Source organism: Bombyx mori, chromosome 22 (genome assembly GCF_030269925.1).
Source record: "Bombyx mori chromosome 22, ASM3026992v2".
NCBI classification, from domain to species: domain Eukaryota; kingdom Metazoa; phylum Arthropoda; class Insecta; order Lepidoptera; family Bombycidae; genus Bombyx; species Bombyx mori.
Window position 1 is genome coordinate 16,068,700 of NC_085128.1, and position 19,260 is coordinate 16,087,959.

At 41.5% G+C, this 19,260-nt stretch overlaps 1 protein-coding gene across 1 annotated transcript in view; it reads right to left on the bottom strand.

Annotated features, from left to right (window-relative positions):
* LOC101742596 (proton-coupled folate transporter) overlaps positions 1 to 19,177 on the bottom strand; it is a 29,925-nt gene extending 10,748 nt beyond the window's left edge. Inside the window, exons 1-6 of the mRNA XM_038018959.2 lie at positions 17,934 to 19,177; positions 9,707 to 9,866; positions 8,289 to 8,390; positions 7,611 to 7,748; positions 7,064 to 7,147; positions 237 to 393 (exon numbers count right to left, since the gene is read on the bottom strand). Of these exons, the coding sequence (XP_037874887.1) occupies positions 237 to 393; positions 7,064 to 7,147; positions 7,611 to 7,748; positions 8,289 to 8,390; positions 9,707 to 9,866; positions 17,934 to 18,773 (1,481 nt within the window). The 5' untranslated portion in view covers positions 18,774 to 19,177. The remainder of the gene's footprint in view (positions 1 to 236; positions 394 to 7,063; positions 7,148 to 7,610; positions 7,749 to 8,288; positions 8,391 to 9,706; positions 9,867 to 17,933) is intronic.
* Positions 19,178 to 19,260: the final 83 nt, after the last annotated feature.

The window sequence follows — 19,260 nt, forward strand, 5'->3', positions numbered from 1 at the left end:
GAACGCCCTGAGATCGTGGTCAATGAATGATAAAAAAATATGTTATTCTTTGTACGTTATTACAAAGTTAAGTCGTACACTGTGTGCATTACTAATTTGTACGTTATTACAAAGCTAAGTCGTACACTATGTGCGTTACTAATAAAAATTTTACGTTACGGACGTTTTAACCCGGTTACGGTACCCCTCCGCATCGTCTCATAAGGAACTTCGTCCCAAAATAAAAAAATACATACCCGAAAATAGCTACAGCCGGTACGGTCATGGCGGCTCCGAGCAGGAAGACGGCGCCTGGCAGCACGTTGAGCGTCGCCATGTAGACGCGGGAGTAGAGCGGTCCGTAAACCAGCGGCATCATCGCCTCCGCCAGACCGAACAGAGAATTCACCTTGCCTGGATACACGAACTTATTTAGAACATCAGTATCTATGTTTGTTAGTAGCAGTTTTAGCGGTAGGCAGCGGCTTGGCTCTGCCCCTGGCATTGCTGAAGTCCATGGGCGACAGTAACCGCTCACCATCAGGTGGACCGTATGCTCGTCTGCCTAAAACGGCAATAAAAAAAATTAGTATAAACAAAGGTGCTAAAGTAGCTTAAGTGGCGAATGAAAGGCGATTGCATGCAGAGATGTGAATGTTTCGATGGATGTGTGGAGTAACGAGAACATATTTAATTGGAAATGCGGAGTGGCTGGCAAGAGCTGGATGAGAAAAGCCGAAGATCGTGTTCAATGGAGTGGCTTATGTCCAACAGCGGACTGCTATAGGCCGATGATGTGTGATAATTAAAACTAGTTTTACTGCTGCAACATAATGTTCAAATTTCGACCAAATAACACCTTAGTCGACAGTGGCCCCGAAAACTTTAAAATATTCTAAAAGTCGGCAACGATACAATAACAGAAAAAAAAATGTGTGCGTGTACTAGTGTACACACGTAAGAAGTGAAACTTGTTTATGGCCTTATTTTTCGAAAAATGATCTACATGCAACTTTCTAGAAATTGGTTAAATAAAGTTAAATTAGATAAAGTTTAAACAAAAGGATTTTATTATCATAGACATGAATACAAATAATACAATTATTTCACTTTACCTTTTTGCTACTAAGATTATTACAGCATTTTAATAATACATCTCTTTGATATCATAATACCCTGGTACTTTTCTTCCTATAAATTAATAATAATAGCACGGTCCACGTGGTGTTAAATGGGGTTCCTGAGGTTCGTGAAGTTTGACCCACCTTGAGACATGAGGTCGATTTCTCAAATCCGAAACCATGCTTCAGAACATACCGCCGTTAATTATTAATAAATCTCTTTGCTATCATAATACCCTGGTACTTTTCTTCCTATTATTTTACGTAATAACAGTAATAAATAGCACGGTCCACGTGATATTATTAAGTGGGCTCCCTGAGATTATTGGAATTACAAAATGATTTCCGTAATCCACCTGGAGACATGAGGTCAATTTCTCAAATCGGAATCCATACTTCAGAACATACAGCCGTTAATTAATAAAGAAGGCTGTACGTCAGAGTAAAGTTATAATAATACATCTCTTTGATATCATAATACCCTGGTACTTTTCTTCCTATTATTTTACGTAATAACAATAATAGCACGGTCCACGTGATATTAAGTGGGTTACCTGGGATTATTGCAATTACAAAATGTATTCCGTGACCCACCTTGAGACATGAGGTCGGTTTCTCAAATGCGCATCCATACTTCAGAACATACAGCCGTTAATTAAAAGATGGCGCGTAACGGAAAAATGTGACGCGTAACCGAAAAATGTGACGGTAAATTTTTTTCCAACGCCGATAAGGAAGTTTCACTTCAAAAACTCAAAATTTAATCGTAAAAGTTATTTTTAATTTTGTCTACGACTCGCCAAAACCGATAAGAGTACAACAATATCTATGTTTACTAATTTACTTTAGCCGTTGGACAAGCTAATACTAACGCATCACGGTAACCACTTTCGCGTGTAATTCGCAATTTTCCACGTTCAGGTATAGACATTTAAACGAATCCATTAAAGAAATATATATTCAATTCTCATTTAATACATCAACAGTACTCTTGTACTGAGTTTTTTAATGCCAACGTCAAAGTGCGTAGACAATCTCGCAAAATTTTCACGCAACTTAGTTTTCAGCGTGTTAAAATATATATTTATAAACCACAGATTTCTTCTTGTGTCTTTACAACAAACATTAGCTACGGTCAGCACAGTACATCCCTGAGTAATTATTTAAATTTGGTTTAACTTCAGAACGTTAAGTAATGAGTCAATTGAATTAGAATAAAAGTTTGGGAAAAGTCTAAGTTAGCCAATAAGGAAAAGGCTACTATTTAGCTCGGAGCGACCAAGGTATCTATTGATAATGTCTGCACAAAATTATCATATAAAGCCTTCATACCTAGTAAGTACTACACATCTACACAGCTTCTATTTGAAAAGAGTTGGATTCAGAAGTTCAGGATTGATTTTCATATAAAATGATGGGAATAAAATTGTGAAAAAAAAACTACCAAGCTATCTGTACTTTAAAAATTAGAAGCAACAGAATTAAAGAGCAAATTGAATTAACAATTGATTACATCTGCTCTTTAACCTGTTGACGCTAGTCACGATAGTAGAGCAATAAAATTTTGGTTTTGTCATTGGCCCTTTGTGCCTGTGCAATTTTTTATATAAATCTGAAGTGTTGAAGTCAGTTAAAATGTTGTTCAGAGATTCCGCTACATACAAAATAAATAATAGTTTAAAAAAACTAACAAAATACGCTGTTATAGAAAAACCAACTAAAAAATTGAAAATAAATTTTAATAAATTTGAATTAAAAATAGTGTAAGAAAAAATGATTTTATTGTAAAAAAACGTGGGGTGCTTTTCAGGATATTATCAAAATAACCCTTCTACTCATATCTGTTCATAAAATATTTATAACTACTGATACCATGCACCCCACGCTTTTTTTACAATAAAATCTTTTTTCTTACAGTATTTTTAATTCAAATTTATTAAAATTTATTATCTATTTTTTAGTTGGATTTTCTACAAAAGCGTATTTTGTTAGTTTTTTAAACTATTATTTATTTTTCATTTTGCTAGTTGAATTTCAATTTTTTAAAATCTTTTTAATATTGAATCGTCATCGGTCCTTAATAAGTATACCAAATTTCAAGTTAATCCGAAGTTTTGAAGGGGGTCAAAATCATGTTCAAAGATTCCGTTACATACATACATACGTCTGAAGCTAATAAAAACGTATTAAAAAGGAACACACTAGTACATACCTAGCGCAGACAATAAAATTTATGAATAGCAATCTTATTTTCCTTGAAATCACAAAGGCCTGCCGCTGTACTGAGCTCACGAATGCCCCGGAGACTAAATCTGTTCTGATTGTTCGTGGATTTGCTAGTATAAACGTCGTCTTCTTGTCATCAAAATGATCAAGTTATAATCTGTTATAGTCTTATTACAAATAATTAACTATACAGGCTCAGTTCTATGTCAGATTTAAGCTTGTGGAGAGTACTTAACGGTTGGTAGCGACTTGGCTCTGCACTTGACATTGCTAACGTCCATGGGCGGTCCAGGTAGGCAGTACATACGACTGCCTACAAAGGCAATTAAAAAATATGTGTGGTGTCGTGGGACACCGGATAGGAACGAAGTTCCTTATTATAAAAATATAAATTTTAAGTTCTATTCGTGGTACAAAGAAAATAAAATTGGAGGTTCGGCAACAACCCACGGTCATTCGGTAACGTGCGAACTTATTGTGGTACACTTCATTCACGGTTGATTGCATAAGAGTTGGTGTATTGCGCAAACGAACGCTCGTGAGATCGTGGTCAATGAAAAAAATATACGTTATTCTTTGTACGTTATTACAAAGTTAAGTCGTACACTGTGTGCATTACTAATAAAAATCTTACGTTACAAAAAAATTACATCCTATAATTGACTAATCAAACCGGGTCATGCTCGCATGCTATTATCGATAATTGTAAAAAAACATTGATTTCTTAAAACTATTCCTGCGTCACGTACCTTATTGGTGGTACTATAAAAACATTCTTTGGAGCGCCAAGAATAAAAGAACCAAATACCATCACTAATGGTTTCGGAAAGCAAAGAAAACTAACATACAAACACTTAAAAAGAAGATAATTTTCGCTTAAAAAGCTTCGTCCCCCATAGATTATACTTCATATCATGTGGTCGAATATCCAACAGTGGAATGAGAGGTCAATTTTTTCCGATAATGGCAAATACACATTTCTATAAAGGATCTCCTCAAATCAACTCAATGTTTTGGGCATAACAAACGGACAGAGGTACTTTCGTATTATTTTGTCATATAACATCTAACAGTATACAAGTAAATTCAAATCTATACTAACATATAAATCTACAGTGATTTTTACGGATGTTCCGTTTTAACTACTGAACCATGCATCCTATTGACTTGAAACTTGGTATCCATGTAGAAAATACATGTACTTAATGGATAGGCTAATATTTATAAGAGTGTTGGACTCCCTAATAATAATGACAATAAATAATAATGTTAATTTTAAATGCCCAACGAAGCGGGCGAGTACGGATAGTTTTTTTTATAAATCGATATGTTATTGTTGCAGTATCCTATTTTGTAAAAGCCACCTGAGATCCCTCGACGGCTTTATTTTACAATTGGGTCTGGCAGGTATCGCTACGATTAGATGTCAATTTTGTTTTTCTGGAAAACATTACGTCCACCTTTAGTCTAGTATAAAATTATAATACTTTCTTGTAACTTAACAAAATTTGTATTCTTTTTCATTGTCTGTATAATTTATCGTAAGCTATTTTAAGAGACAATCAAATCTTTTTTTTATTGCTTAGATGGGTGGACGAGCTCACAGCCTACCTGGTGTTAAGTGGTTACTGGAGCCCATGGACATCTACAACGTAAATGCGCGACCCACCTTTAGATATAAGTTCTAAGGTCTCAGTATAGTTACAACGGCTGCCCCACCCTTCAAACCGAAACGCATCACTGCTTCACGGCAGAAATAGGTAGCGCGGTGGTATCTACCCGTGCGGACTCACAAGAGTGCCTACCACCGGTATCAGTCGACTCTGGGATAATTAAGTAATCTAACGTCGTATAAAGTATATTAATATCTGTACAAAGTGATTTGTCTCATTCATTTCGTTTAATTGTTTGTCTAATAAAGTAAATGTTGTTCGTAATGACAAACAATTTACGTCTCAAGTAAATTACTGTGATTAATGTTTCAATACATCAATGAGCTACACCTAGTTGTGTGAATTAGTTCTTTGAAGTAAAACGTTGAGAACTATTTCGGTTTGACAAGTTCATTTTATCACATAACCCAAATAACTGTCTATACCTTTGCACTAAAATAAGATAGTTTTTTATTTTTATTTTTTATTGCGTAGATGTGTGGACGAGCTCACAGCCCACCTGGTGTTAAGTGGTTACTGGAACCCATAGACATCTACAACGTAAATGCGCCACACACCTTGAGATTTAAGTTCTAAGGTATAGTACAGTATCAGTATAGTTACAACGGCTGCCCCACCCTTCAAACCGAAACGCATGACTGCTTCACGGCAGAAAAAGGCGGGGCGGTGGTACCTACCCGTGCGGACTCACAAGAGGTCCTACCCTCAGTAAAAAAATGTAATTTAAGTGTTAATAAATTCCTAAACAAAGCTGTGCTTGAAAATAGAACATAGCTTCGAATAGCTTAATAACAAAATTGAAACACTTTTCTTGGTTAGCCATTTCATACATTTCTTCTGTGATATAAATACGATCTACAACAAAGCCTTTGCCTGTATTTTTTATACATAATACATATATTTTTCAGTACAATTTTGGAAGAAAATATATCAAAATGTCAGTATTTTTTCCAATAACTAGACGGAAATATATGTACTTTAAATACCACTTTATTTTGGTTCAATTGTTGATAGTTCGCAAATAATCTTTTTCTTTTCTTTCCTACCTATGCTGTTAGCCTTGAGAAGCTATTTCAGCTTCGCCCAAACATGTAGATGAGCTCACGGAGCTCTAACCGGGAGTGTTGCTAACACTAGCCCTAGCAAGAGCAGTGCTTCACAAAATCTAACACCGGATCGGAAACGCGACCCACTGAGAAGATCCGGCGAGAAAATCAGTGAGTTATGGGTTAATTCACCCGTGGCAAATAATCTTGTGGAATAACTAAATTAAATTAAATTCACATTATCCTCATTTTAGGTATTGCTTAATTAATGTGTGTTGACATAATTATTCACCAGACTTTTTCGTTAAATAAATAATTAATTTTACTGTCATCATTTCAAAGCCACATCTGTTTTTTTAAACTCTCAATTCTGATTTATCAGTGTCAGTTATAGCGTAGCACGATGTGGACCGTAAGGATCTACCAAAGTTACGTTTTCAAACTTATAAATAGTGTTTTTTATTTGTTACGAACAAAGTAATAACTTGAATGAATCAAAGTATTGTAATCAACGTATCTATTCTTCAAAGTAAATAATAACGCTAATCGATTTCTGTTTGTTTGTTTAGGCTTTCATATTTATCGTTTGCCGATTATAAAGTTTGTTCGTGGCGCTTCGATATCTGTATTTACAATACTATCATAAACAGCAACAGAAATTTGCAAATTAAAAAACATAATCAGACAACTTTTTTTTTTTGTCGGATTCATTATTTATGTTCAATACATTTTGTTCTTCGATAAAATTTAAATACAGAGAGGGACTTGGTATTTTCTTTTTTGACATTCGTAAAGTTCCTTTCATGGATTCCATGAAAAAGACTGTCAGTTATCGCAAGAAAAGCCTTAATGGAAAAGTCTAGACAGAAACTATTATATATTATGCTTTTATCTCTTCTAGAATTTCCTCGAATATCAAATTATTATTTAAATTAGTTTTCCTGTAGTTAAAAAATCGCATTAACATTTGCGGGATGGTGAAATTTGATCAATAATCGCTAAAAAAACAGTCACTCACCCAGCTCCTCACTCGTCACTAACTTTGACGCTATTGAGCGCATTGCGATGAACGATGTACCATTGAATATCTCTACCAATGGAGCTAAAACAGAATAAAAGATAAGAGATTGTAATATTTCACGTTAAGGCCTTTTCTTCTTGCCTTTAACCCAAATTGTCTGGATAAGGGCAATTATTATTAACACAATAATAATAAATATTAACTTTGACGTCACGAAAACACTGTTATTTAAAAAAAAGGTTGTCCACACTCAACGATGTTGTTAGGATTTTCTCGCCACAAAAACGACTACCCTTAAAATTCAAATTCCTAATAACCTTTTAGTTTGAAAAAATATGCTAAATAAGGACAGGCGTTATGCAGATAAGCCACGGTAGGCAACTGCTCGGCTGTACCCCTGGCATTGCCGAAGTCCATGGGCGACGGTAACCACTCACCATCAGGTGGGCCGTATGCTCGTCTGGCTACAAGGCCAATAAATAAATAAAAACGTCACAGGAAGTCGAAAAATGATTATGTCTGTATTCGTTATGTCGGGACATACCTATGTAAATCTCAGCAGTGGTCGTGGCGAAAGCGAAGACCAGAGACGCGAAGATCTTGCTAGTGCAAGAGATGATGCCCACTACAGTGTCGTCCAGCTTCATGAAGTCACTGAATATGCTGATTGAGAACAATGTACCTGTACCCAAATGAAAAGGGGTTACTTTAATTTGTCCGGTTTTCGAAATCGACAATACGTGACGTCACACTGCATGCGCATCATGAAAAGTCTGCCCATTTTTTTTTATTGCTTGATGTGTGAACGAGCTCACAGCCCACCTGGTGCTAAGTGGTTACTGACGCCCATAGACATCTACAACGTACATACGCCACCGACCTTGAGATATAAGTTCTGAGTTCTCAGTATAGTATATCTCTCTCTCGCACGGTCTAGCTTATGAGTGTGATGGGGACAGTTAATGTTTTGCTTTTGTTAATGTTTATAAATATAGCGTGTTTTTATTTTATTATTGTTTTAACATTAAATTATTATTAACTATTATAATTGCATAAGTAGATAAAAAAAATGCTATAGCTTTACCGCGGCAGTTCCCGAATGCCACACGTGTTTTTTTTTATTTACCATTCATTTCGTTCGTCTAACTAATATGTCAGAGCTATAAGATTCGCATAGTACCGAAGACGGCTGACACATAGTGGACGGTTACTTCCCACTTACCCACTAAATTGGTGATGATGCTATACGTGCAGAACATACTGAATTGTACCTCGTCCCAATTAAATCTGTACCTCATGAATAAATACAAAACATTCATTTCACCTGGAAACAAAAAACAAATAAAAATTAGTGACGAAACCATTAAAACTCACCGTTGTGATTTTACTAATATTTATTTGAAAACTAGCTGACCCGGCAGACTGCGTAGTGTCTCAATCGATAAATAAAAGACCTAAACTTTTGTATAAAATAAACTAATAAAAGAAATCTGTTCGACGGAGAACACATCAAAGGGAAAACAAAATTGTTATTTTTATTTAATTCCGAGCATTTTCATATTTATCTACCTTTTAAACCATCGCTGGACTTGCACAAATAATTCAAGACCAAAATTAGCTAAATCGGTCCAGCCGTACTCGGATTTTAGCGAGACTAACGAACAGCAGTTCATTTATATATCTCCTCCTTGCGTCGTATTCCTCATTGCTGAGGGTCGTGACCACCCTTTTGTATCACCTTCGCACGCACGATTTTTCTCCATCCATTCTTGTCTCTGGCGGTGTGGAGGGCGTTGTGAAATGTGGAATCAAGAGCGGTGCGGATCTGGTCGGACCAACGTATTGGGCTGCGCCCCCGAGGTCTTTTCCCATCTATCTTACCAGTCACGATGAGCCTCTCGAGATTGCTACCATCCTTCCGTGCGATGTGACCAAAGTATTCAAGGACTCTACGAAGACACTCGGATGACAGCCGCGAGGAGATTTTGAGTTCTTGCAAGATTGATACGTTGGTCCGAAATGCTGTCCACGGAATACGCAGCATCTTTCTCCAGCACCACATCTCAAAGGCGTCAATGCGTCTGCGGTCTGCAGATTTCAGTGACCAGGTCTCAGCGCCATACGAAAAAATCGAGAAAACTAGAGTCCGTACCAGTTTGGTTTTGGTCTTTACGGATATGTTGCGATCTCTCCAGATTTTTCCGAGCTGAGTCATGGCACTCTTAGCCATACCAATTCTTCGGCGCACTTCCTTTATATATATATATATATATATATATATATATAGATAGAAGATTACCAAAAACATGTTCTTAATACACTGAAGTAATATAAAGGCGAACTAACTTGGAAAATGATAACCTATGATAGCATTAGAACATCACCCATCCAAAATACCCCATAATTATATTTACCCGTGCTGACTTAAAATACGGGTTGGCTTTTTTGTCACAAGTGATACCCGAAGTTGCACACTTCAGCAATAATGGACGATTTTAAATCATTCGTTCCAGCTGAGATTCCAGCTTCATTTCTTAAAGCTTCAAATGACACTCCGAGGGCCATGACCTCTTCACAGTCTACGCAATAAAAATAATAAAAACCTACCTATAGCTAAGCGTTAAGCATACTTGGACTCACCGTGTAAAGGCCCAAATATAACGCATACGACAACAATTAACAGCGAGACCCTAAGTCTTCTCCGCCGTGGGCCGGTTCTGAAAGCCACCGTCAGCGTCTCCCTCACGTGGCGGGCGTCAAAGAATGAACATATCCATCCGCGACAACCAACCGGTTGCTCCTAAAAAATAAAATAAAAAATACAACAACATTGACAATACCTAACTTTCAGATTTTTATTTTACTGGTGGTAGGACTAGTGGTAGGTGTTGTGAGTCCGCACGAGTAGCTAATGTCATTGTGGTAACTGTCAGTTTGGATAACTCATATCGACGGACTTGATCAGATCTTAGCTTCGAATGGGTCTCTGGTCTATGGTGCTGCCGAAGGATTTTTCAAATAATAACTAAATATAATTTAAAAACTAAAGAGTGTCGCTTGAAAAATATTACTGGTGAGTCCGCACGGGTAGATACCATCACTTGGACTATTTCTGCCGTGAAGCAATAATGCATTTTGGTTTGAAGGCGGGGCAGCCGTTGTAACTATACTGAGACATTAGAACTCATATATCAAGGTGGGTGGCGGCATTTACATTGTAGATGTCTATGGGCTCCGGTAACCACTTAACACCAGGTGGGCTGTGAGCTCGTCCGCCCAACTATGCAATAACATTTAAAAAAACCGAGCAGCATTCACACTCGCAAACTTTAAATTCTATTATTGTTTAACATCGACAGACCAAGTAGATATTCGTTTTATAGTATTAAAAATGTAGACAATATTTTAAATACATAGCAAACAAACCAAGATACACGTGAGAATATATTATGATCGCAATTCACATGCTACTACAGTATTTATAATTTATTTAAAACATGAAATTCCCAGCCCTGAGTCCGATATCTTACAAGAACAGCGACTGGGCTGTAAGCGCAAGATCCCAATGTTCATACACATCTATAATAATATTTTATTAATTAAAGTTGTTTTCACACCCAAAAGGGTGTACTGAACAATGTATTCATTTTTTATTAAAGTTAACTGTTAATGTGTGTAGATTTTATCCAATACTAGCCGACCCGGCAGACTTCTTAGTGCGCGTAGATTCGCCGTGCAACCTAACCCATGAATCAGCCCGCTGAGTTTCTCGCCGGATCTTCTCAGCGGGTCGCGATTCCGATCCGGTAGTAGATTCATTCGCGAAGCAGCTACTCTTGAGCTGTTAGGTCTCCTTCGGAGGCGCTCGGGTAGCTGTTAGCAAATCCCACCCCTCCTGGCTGAGCCTTTACTCGCCCACCTGTCCTGGTGAAACTGGAAAGGCCTTCGGGCCACCAGTAATCATTTAATCATAATAAAAAAAAACTTCTTAGTTCCTCAATCGCTAAATAAAAGACCTAACTAAACATTTGTATAAAATAAAGTTAAAACAAACAAAAGGAATTCGTCCGACGGGAGACACATCAAAGTAAAAACAAAATTATTATTTTTATTTAATTCCGAGCCTTTTCATATTTATCTACCGTTTAAACCTTCCTGGACTTCCACGAATAATTCAAGACCAAAATTAGCCAAATCGGTCCTGCCGTTCTGGAGTTTTAGCAAGACTAACGAATGGGGGGTTGATTGCTTCCCGCTTCCGTAGGTTTAACCCGCGATTCCCTACAAGTGACCCCTGGGTGGTGCAAAACGGGAGCCGAATACATAATCGGTGGTAGGACTTGTCCGACTGGCTGGCGACCACCCTCCAACTAGAGTCCGCCGCCAAATAGCCTAGCTGTGTTCCGGCGTGTGGGTTGGAGAGCCAGTGTTATTCCTACCCTTTCCTCTTCCTTGTTGGGGGTGAATCTTGGCGATACCTGGAACATGCGGAGCAGACGTGCGTGTGAGCTCGCGGGACGTGATTGTTTGACGGGGGTATAGGGAGACCCAGTGAAACGGTGTTCGCCGCCGCCCGCCGGTCAGTTGGGGACCTGAACCCGGGTGTCACTACTAAACTCCGCCCCGGGAAGCTGTCCCGCCAACCGGTGTAAAATCCTGTCGTGCGGTCGTCGTGCCGGAGTCGGAGACCGGAGTGGATCCCGGCGATCGCACGCAGGGTGGACTGGGGGCCCTTCCATGCCCTGCGTCAGTCGCTCACGCAACCCGTGGTCGAGCACGTACTGTGCTCCGCGCTTTATTCAGGTATTGTCACGATTTCGCCTCGAACATCCTACCCCGCCCAATCCCACTCTCCAAATAAAAAAAAATATAAAAAAAAATGAAAGTTCGAAAAAGGAAAAGGGTTTTGTCGGCGACTCCCCATTCCACATTTAATGTGGATTTCAGCAATGTAAGGGGTCTACATAGCAACCTCGACGCCGTACACCACCATCTTGAGACGGCGCAGCCTGCCCTTCTTTTTCTGACGGAGACGCAGATATCTGCTCCGGATGATACTTCGTACCTTGAATACCCCGGCTACGTATTGGAGCACAACTTCCTGCGTAAAGCCGGGGTGTGTGTATTCGTCCGGGCTGATGTCTGTTGTCGCCGTCTACGAAGCCTCGAACAACGGGACCTGTCCCTCTTGTGGCTGCGCGTAGATCACGGGGGCTGTACCCGAGTCTACGCGTGCCTGTACAGGTCCCACAGCAGTGATGCAGGTTCAGCTCTGATAGAGCATGTGCAAGAGGGGACTAACCGCGTGCTTGAGCAGTACCCATCTGCGGAGGTGGTGGTTCTTGGAGACTTTAACGCTCATCACCAAGAGTGGTTGGGGTCCAGAACCACTGACCTCCCGGGTCGGGCTGCCTACGATTTCGCCTTGGCCTACGGCCTCTCCCAGCTGGTGACACAGCCCACCCGTGTCCCAGATATTGAGGGGCACGAGCCTTCTCTGTTGGACCTTCTGCTGACCACCGATCCAGCCGGATACAGTGTGGTGGTCGACGCTCCACTTGGATCGTCTGATCACTGCCTTATCCGTGCTGCCACACCACTCTCTCGTCCTAGTCGTCGAACGACGACCAGGTATCGAAGAGTTTGGCAGTATTTGTCAGCAGATTGGGATGGATTGCGTGAGTTTTACGCATCCTACCCATGGGGGCGGTTCTGCTTTTCCTCTGCTGATCCTGACGTCTGTGCGGACCGTCTTAAAGACGTGGTGCTCCAGGGGATGGAATTGTTTATTCCCTCCTCTGAAGTGCCCGTTGGGGGTCGCGGCAGACCCTGGTATAACAATGCCAGCAGGGATGCTGCACACCTCAAGCGGTCCGCATACGTTGCATGGGATGATGCTAGGAGACGTCGGGATCCTAACATCTCAGAGGAAAGGCGGAAATATAACGCCGCTTCCAGGTCCTACAAGAAGGTTATTGCCAGGGCGAAATCGGAGCACGTTGCTAGAATTGGCGAGCGACTGAAGAGCTATCCCTCTGGGAGCCGTGCTTTTTGGTCGCTCGCCAAAGCTGCAGAAGGTAACTTTTGCAGGTCTAGTCTCCCACCACTACGCAAGTCCGATGACAGTCTGGCCCATAGTGCGAAAGAGAAGGCTGACCTTCTGGTCAAACTCTTCGCCTCGAACTCGACTGTGGACGACGGGGGTGCCACACCACCGAACATCCTCCGGTGTGATAGTTCCCTGCCGGAGATCTGCTTTACACAGTGTGCAGTCAGGCGGGAACTCCGACTCCTGGACGTCCATAAGTCGAGCGGGCCAGACGGCATCCCTGCAGTGGTTCTGAAAACGTGCGCCCCTGAGCTGACGCCTGCGCTAACGCGTTTGTATCGCCTCTCTTATTGCGCTAACAGGGTTCCGTCTTCATGGAAGACTGCCCACGTCCACCCTATCCCCAAGAAGGGTGACCGGTCGGACCCATCGAGCTACAGGCCTATCGCGATAACTTCCTTGCTTTCCAAGGTGATGGAGCGAATAATTAATATACAACTCCTGAAGTATCTGGAGGATCGCCAGCTGATCAGTGACCGACAGTACGGTTTCCGTCACGGTCGCTCAGCTGGCGATCTTCTTGTATACCTTACTCACAGGTGGGCTGAAGCCTTGGAGAGCAAGGGCGAGGCTCTTGCTGTGAGCCTTGATATTGCGAAGGCCTTCGACAGGGTCTGGCATAGGGCACTTCTGTCGAAGCTACCATCTTACGGAATCCCCGAGGGTCTCTGCAAGTGGATCGCTAGCTTTTTGGATGGGCGGAGCATCACGGTCGTTGTAGACGGTGACTGTTCTGATACCATGACCATTAACGCTGGCGTTCCACAAGGTTCGGTGCTCTCCCCCACGCTTTTCATCCTGTATATCAATGACATGCTGTCTATTGATGGCATGCATTGCTATGCGGATGACAGCACGGGGGATGCGCGATATATCGGCCATCAGAGTCTCTCTCGGAGCGTGGTGCAAGAGAGACGATCAAAACTTGTGTCTGAAGTGGAGAACTCTCTGGGGCGAGTCTCCAAATGGGGTGAATTGAACTTGGTTCAATTCAACCCGTTAAAGACACAAGTTTGCGCGTTCACTGCGAAGAAGGACCCCTTTGTCATGGCGCCGCAATTCCAAGGAGTATCCCTGCAACCTTCCGAGAGTATTGGGATACTTGGGGTCGACATTTCGAGCGATGTCCAGTTTCGGAGTCATTTGGAAGGCAAAGCCAAGTTGGCGTCCAAAATGCTGGGAGTCCTCAACAGAGCGAAGCGGTACTTCACGCCTGGACAAAGGCTTTTGCTTTATAAAGCACAAGTCCGGCCTCGCGTGGAGTACTGCTCCCATCTCTGGGCCGGGGCTCCCAAATACCAGCTTCTTCCATTTGACTCCATACAGAGGAGGGCCGTTCGGATTGTCGATAATCCCGGTCTCACGGATCGTTTGGAACCTCTGGGTCTGCGGAGGGACTTCGGTTCCCTCTGTATTTTGTACCGTATGTTCCATGGGGAGTGCTCTGAGGAATTGTTCGAGATGATACCGGCATCTCGTTTTTACCATCGCACCGCCCGCCACCGGAGTAGAGTTCATCCATACTACCTGGAGCCACTGCGGTCATCCACAGTGCGTTTCCAGAGGTCTTTTTTGCCACGTACCATCCGGCTATGGAATGAGCTCCCCTCCACGGTGTTTCCCGAGCGCTATGACATGTCCTTCTTCAAACGAGGCTTGTGGAGAGTATTAAGCGGTAGGCAGCGGCTTGGCTCTGCCCCTGGCATTGCTGAAGTCCATGGGCGACGGTAACCACTCACCATCAGGTGGGCCGTATGCTCGTCTGTCTACAAGGGCAATAAAAAAAAAAAAAAAAAAAAAAAAAAAAAAAAAAAAAAAAAAAAAAAAAAAAAAAACAGCAATTCATTTTTATATATAGAGATAGATTGTGTACCTAATAAATAAAAAATACACCTGCAGCTTCGGGCTATTGTTGGATTTTTTTATTGGCTTAGGTAGACGGATTAATTCACCTTCTATCTATTGAGTGACCAGAGACCATATTAGAATTAATGCCACAGTTCGCCTTCAGATAGGAGACCGAATAGGGGCGTTAGAGCGTATTTTAAACGCACAGGGGTTAGTACCATCATCCTGCGTATCTCTAGAATAGTGGGACAGCTGTTATTTATTTATTTATTTATATATATTAGGCACACAATATACATTGAAAGCTAAAAAAGAAAATATACACAATAAATAACAACAAGTAAAAAATTTGGCTCGTAACGTAAGCCAAGTGCGCACAACTAATCAGGACAAGTGTGCTAAGTACACTTTGTGTTTTGTTACTATCTATGCTGATAGCCTTGAGAGGCTAGTTCAGCTTTACCCTCACCCGTAGGTGGTGAGCTCCTGGGGCTTAAACCAGAAGTGTTGCTAACACTTGCCCTAGCAAGAGCAGTGCTTTGCAGAATCTACCACCGGATCGGTGGTGGAGGACGGTGACCGGTGACGGGTCGAACCCGTCGCTTGCGACGAAGGGTTTGACGAGTAAATTAACCCATAGACACACTCCACTGAGTTTCTCGCCGGATCTTCTCAGTGGGTCGCGTTTCCGATCCGGTGGTAGATTCTGCAAAGTACTGCTCTTGCTAGGACCAGTGGTAGTAACACTCCGGTTTGATCCCCGCGAGCTCACCTGCACGTCAAGGAGAAGCTGAAATAGCCTCCCAAGGCTATCAGTATAGGTAGGAAAAAAAAGTGACCACCTAACACGCGACTGGCGAATGCATTCGTACCCATCAATAAATAAACTGAAATAAAAAATTACACAACGAAGCTTGTACTAAAAGGTCACCTAATTTTTTTTACGTGTCGTCTGTCTCGATTTTGGGGTTCAGGACATCCGTTATCGAATACACATATTTGGTTGTCAAATTTTCAAGTGAAACTTCAATATTAGTGAGGGAATCGGGTATTGACGTTCGCTATCTGTTTTTCGTGAATCCGACGATTTAGATACACAGATAACAGACTCCATGACTCCGAAAGCCCTACGGCGGTATAAAAGGTGGCACCTCGTCCGATCCTCGCACAAACCGATTGCGTTACGTTCCCCTTCGTTAGAATTTGCGTAGCGAGTTCACAGCAATTTATCACTTAAACACAGAACTAGCTCGGAACGCCACTGCGAATCTCACTGAAGTATTGTACAATACAACATCTATTCTGTACTCGAAAGCCGATTGAAAACTGATTATTGCGTATACATTTTCTTTACAAATTTTATTTATAATGCAATGCGAATTTGAGATGCCTTTAGATACTGTTTACAGTAGTCGTTTTTTGTGTCGATATGTCTACACGCTTACTTATCCTAAAGCATGCAACCGTTTTGAGTGAGCGATAATTAAGGATGGTTTTTATATGTAACTAGCTGTACCCGTCCGCTTCGCTGGGCATCTAAAATTAACATTATCATTTCTCACCCCCACAAAGATTCTCATCATTAACGCCCCCGCAACTGGTGTAGGAAGTCCAACGCTCATACAAATATTAGCCTATCCATTAAGTACATGTATTTTCTCCTTGGATACCAAGTTTGAAGCCAATCGGATGCATGGTTCAGTAGTTAAAACGGAACATCCGTAAAAACCACTGTAGATTTATATATTAGTAGTATAGATTCGTAAATAGTTTCGATAAAATAGCTGAAGCTATGGTGGTTTTGTATAAAAAAATAACTGTTTTCGTAAGCTTGCATGACTTACTGGTGGTAGGACCTCTTGTGAGTCCGCACGGGTAGGCACCACCACCCTGCCTATTTCGGCCGTGAAGCAGTAATGCGTTTCGGTTTGAAGGGTGGGGCAGCCGTTGTAACTATACTTGAGACCTAAGAACTTATATCTCAAGGTGGGTGGCGCATTTACGTTGTAGATGTCTATGGGCTCCAGTAACCACTTAACATCAGGTGGGCTGTGAGCTCCTCCACTCACCTCAGCAATAAAAATAAAAAAAACATCCGCTCGCCTTATTTTAAGAATTACAATGAACACGGGTGGAGCCACAGACGGAAGGCTAGGAAAAAGTAAAACAGTTTTAAGCTGGCAAAGATCATCAAACTAATATTTCAATACAATGCTAAATCAATGTTAAACTCTTGTTTTTGTATTTTGTATTTTGTTTATTAGAAATTTCATAATGGACAAACGACTTGACACTACACACTGCAGACTATCATGCTTTATATCGATGTTGCGATTTGAGAGCTTAAAATCTACTAGCTGCCACCCGCGGCTTCGCCCACGGTGTCCAGGAAAAGTGTTAATGTAGTTTCCCGTGGAAATAAGGTGTTTCGGTATATTATGTTATCCTTCTAAACTTAAACTATCACTGAAAAAATCATGCCCGTTGTTTCGCCTCGACGTGAAAGAAGGACAAACAAACACATTTATAATATTAAAGATATAGATAGAGTGCAAACAGATTTTAGTAGTTTTTTATGAATGGGCGGACGAGTTCTTTTATTTCTATTTTTGTATTGCTTTAATGGGTGGACGAGTTCACAGCCCACCTGGTGTGAAGTGGTTATTAGAGCCCATACACATCAACGACGTAAATGCGCCACCCACCTTGAGATATAAGTTCTAAGGTCTCAAGTATAGTTACATCGGCTGCCCCACCCTTCAAACCGAAACGCATTACTGCTTCACAGCAGGAATAAGCGGGGTGGTGGTACCTACCCACGCGGACTCACAAAAGGTCTTACCACCAGTAAAACTTCTATCAAATACATTTAATCCAATTATTTCCGTGCTAATTTGAACATGAACTCACCGTGTGCCTCCCTTCCGATATTACGGGATCTTTTAACCGAATGCAGCCGTAAATGAAACTGGTCAAATACAGAAAATTCGATATCAAAAATATCCCGTAGTAACCAATCTTCTGGAGTAGTATACCGCTCAGGGACATACCGAGCGGAATCCCCAGGGACATGCAGAGATTCGCCACGCCCACCCTGAATGTCCTCATTTCTTTCGTAGTCACATCTCCAATGTAGCTGAACACACCGACGCACACAGTTATCCAGCCTCCTGTTAATGACGGAAATAAATCCGATAGGGCCGTTATCTCCAACGGTAATTCATAGAAGAAATACGTGTTCAAAATAAAACTAGTACAACAGAGTACTTCCCCTACGATCGGGAGTAATATGCACGCTTTTCTCTTTCCAGTCTTGTCACTCCAAGAGCCTACAAATAACACGAGAATGCACGGAAATGCTGTTTGTACAATATTCTTCCACGCTTGCACGGATGCCGTTAGTTTCTGGACCTCTGCTTCCTCCATCGTGTAATTCTCAGTCTGCCGTCTCTTCAGTGCCGAACACACTTCATCGCTATAACCCAAGTTCACTCGGCACGCCTTCTCTAAATTCAGATTTTGCACTGCAAGTCCCGAGAACACATTAGACATAATGTAACACGCAATAATCGGTTCCACCGTAATGTTCGATCTGATCTGCATCAATTTCTCTCTGACGCCGGACCTTTTAATTTTCGCTTCGTCTTTCCCCGTTTCCACGGCCGCCGGTTTCCCAGCGGATGCGTTTATTCCATTCATCACGTTAGGCTGTTGTTCAACAGTTAAAGTCCAATCAATCATAGTTATCATTCGAATGAGCCGTCCCGTTTTTCGCACGTCCTCCCGCGGGGCGCATTCTCGTCTCTCCACACCTTTCCGCGATCATTTTCGGTACGTCCTCCAGGGATCACGGCATAGCACTGATTTGAAAAAATTCTCGGAGCAGTTTAATGATATGTTTCAGATCGTGTCGGAGCACAAACTGTATGATCCCTGTTGACTTCGGAGTACATTGAACGGATACGCGTTCGAATGGTGTCATTAGCGGCAATTGGGCAGGCGTAGTGTCGACTGGCAGCGGGGCGGCCGGAGCTCACAGGACTGCCTGGAGCGTCACAACCTTGCAGTAGGTAGCCGATTATCCCATTAGAGTGATGTGATCTGACGTGCTGGGTACGCGTGCGAGTCTATTAGTACACGGTCAAGGTACGCTTGATGCGTCCTGGTACAGATTAAGAGTATTTGAACGATTCGACTCAAGGCGTACTTATGCATCTTGAAATACCGTAATCAGGAG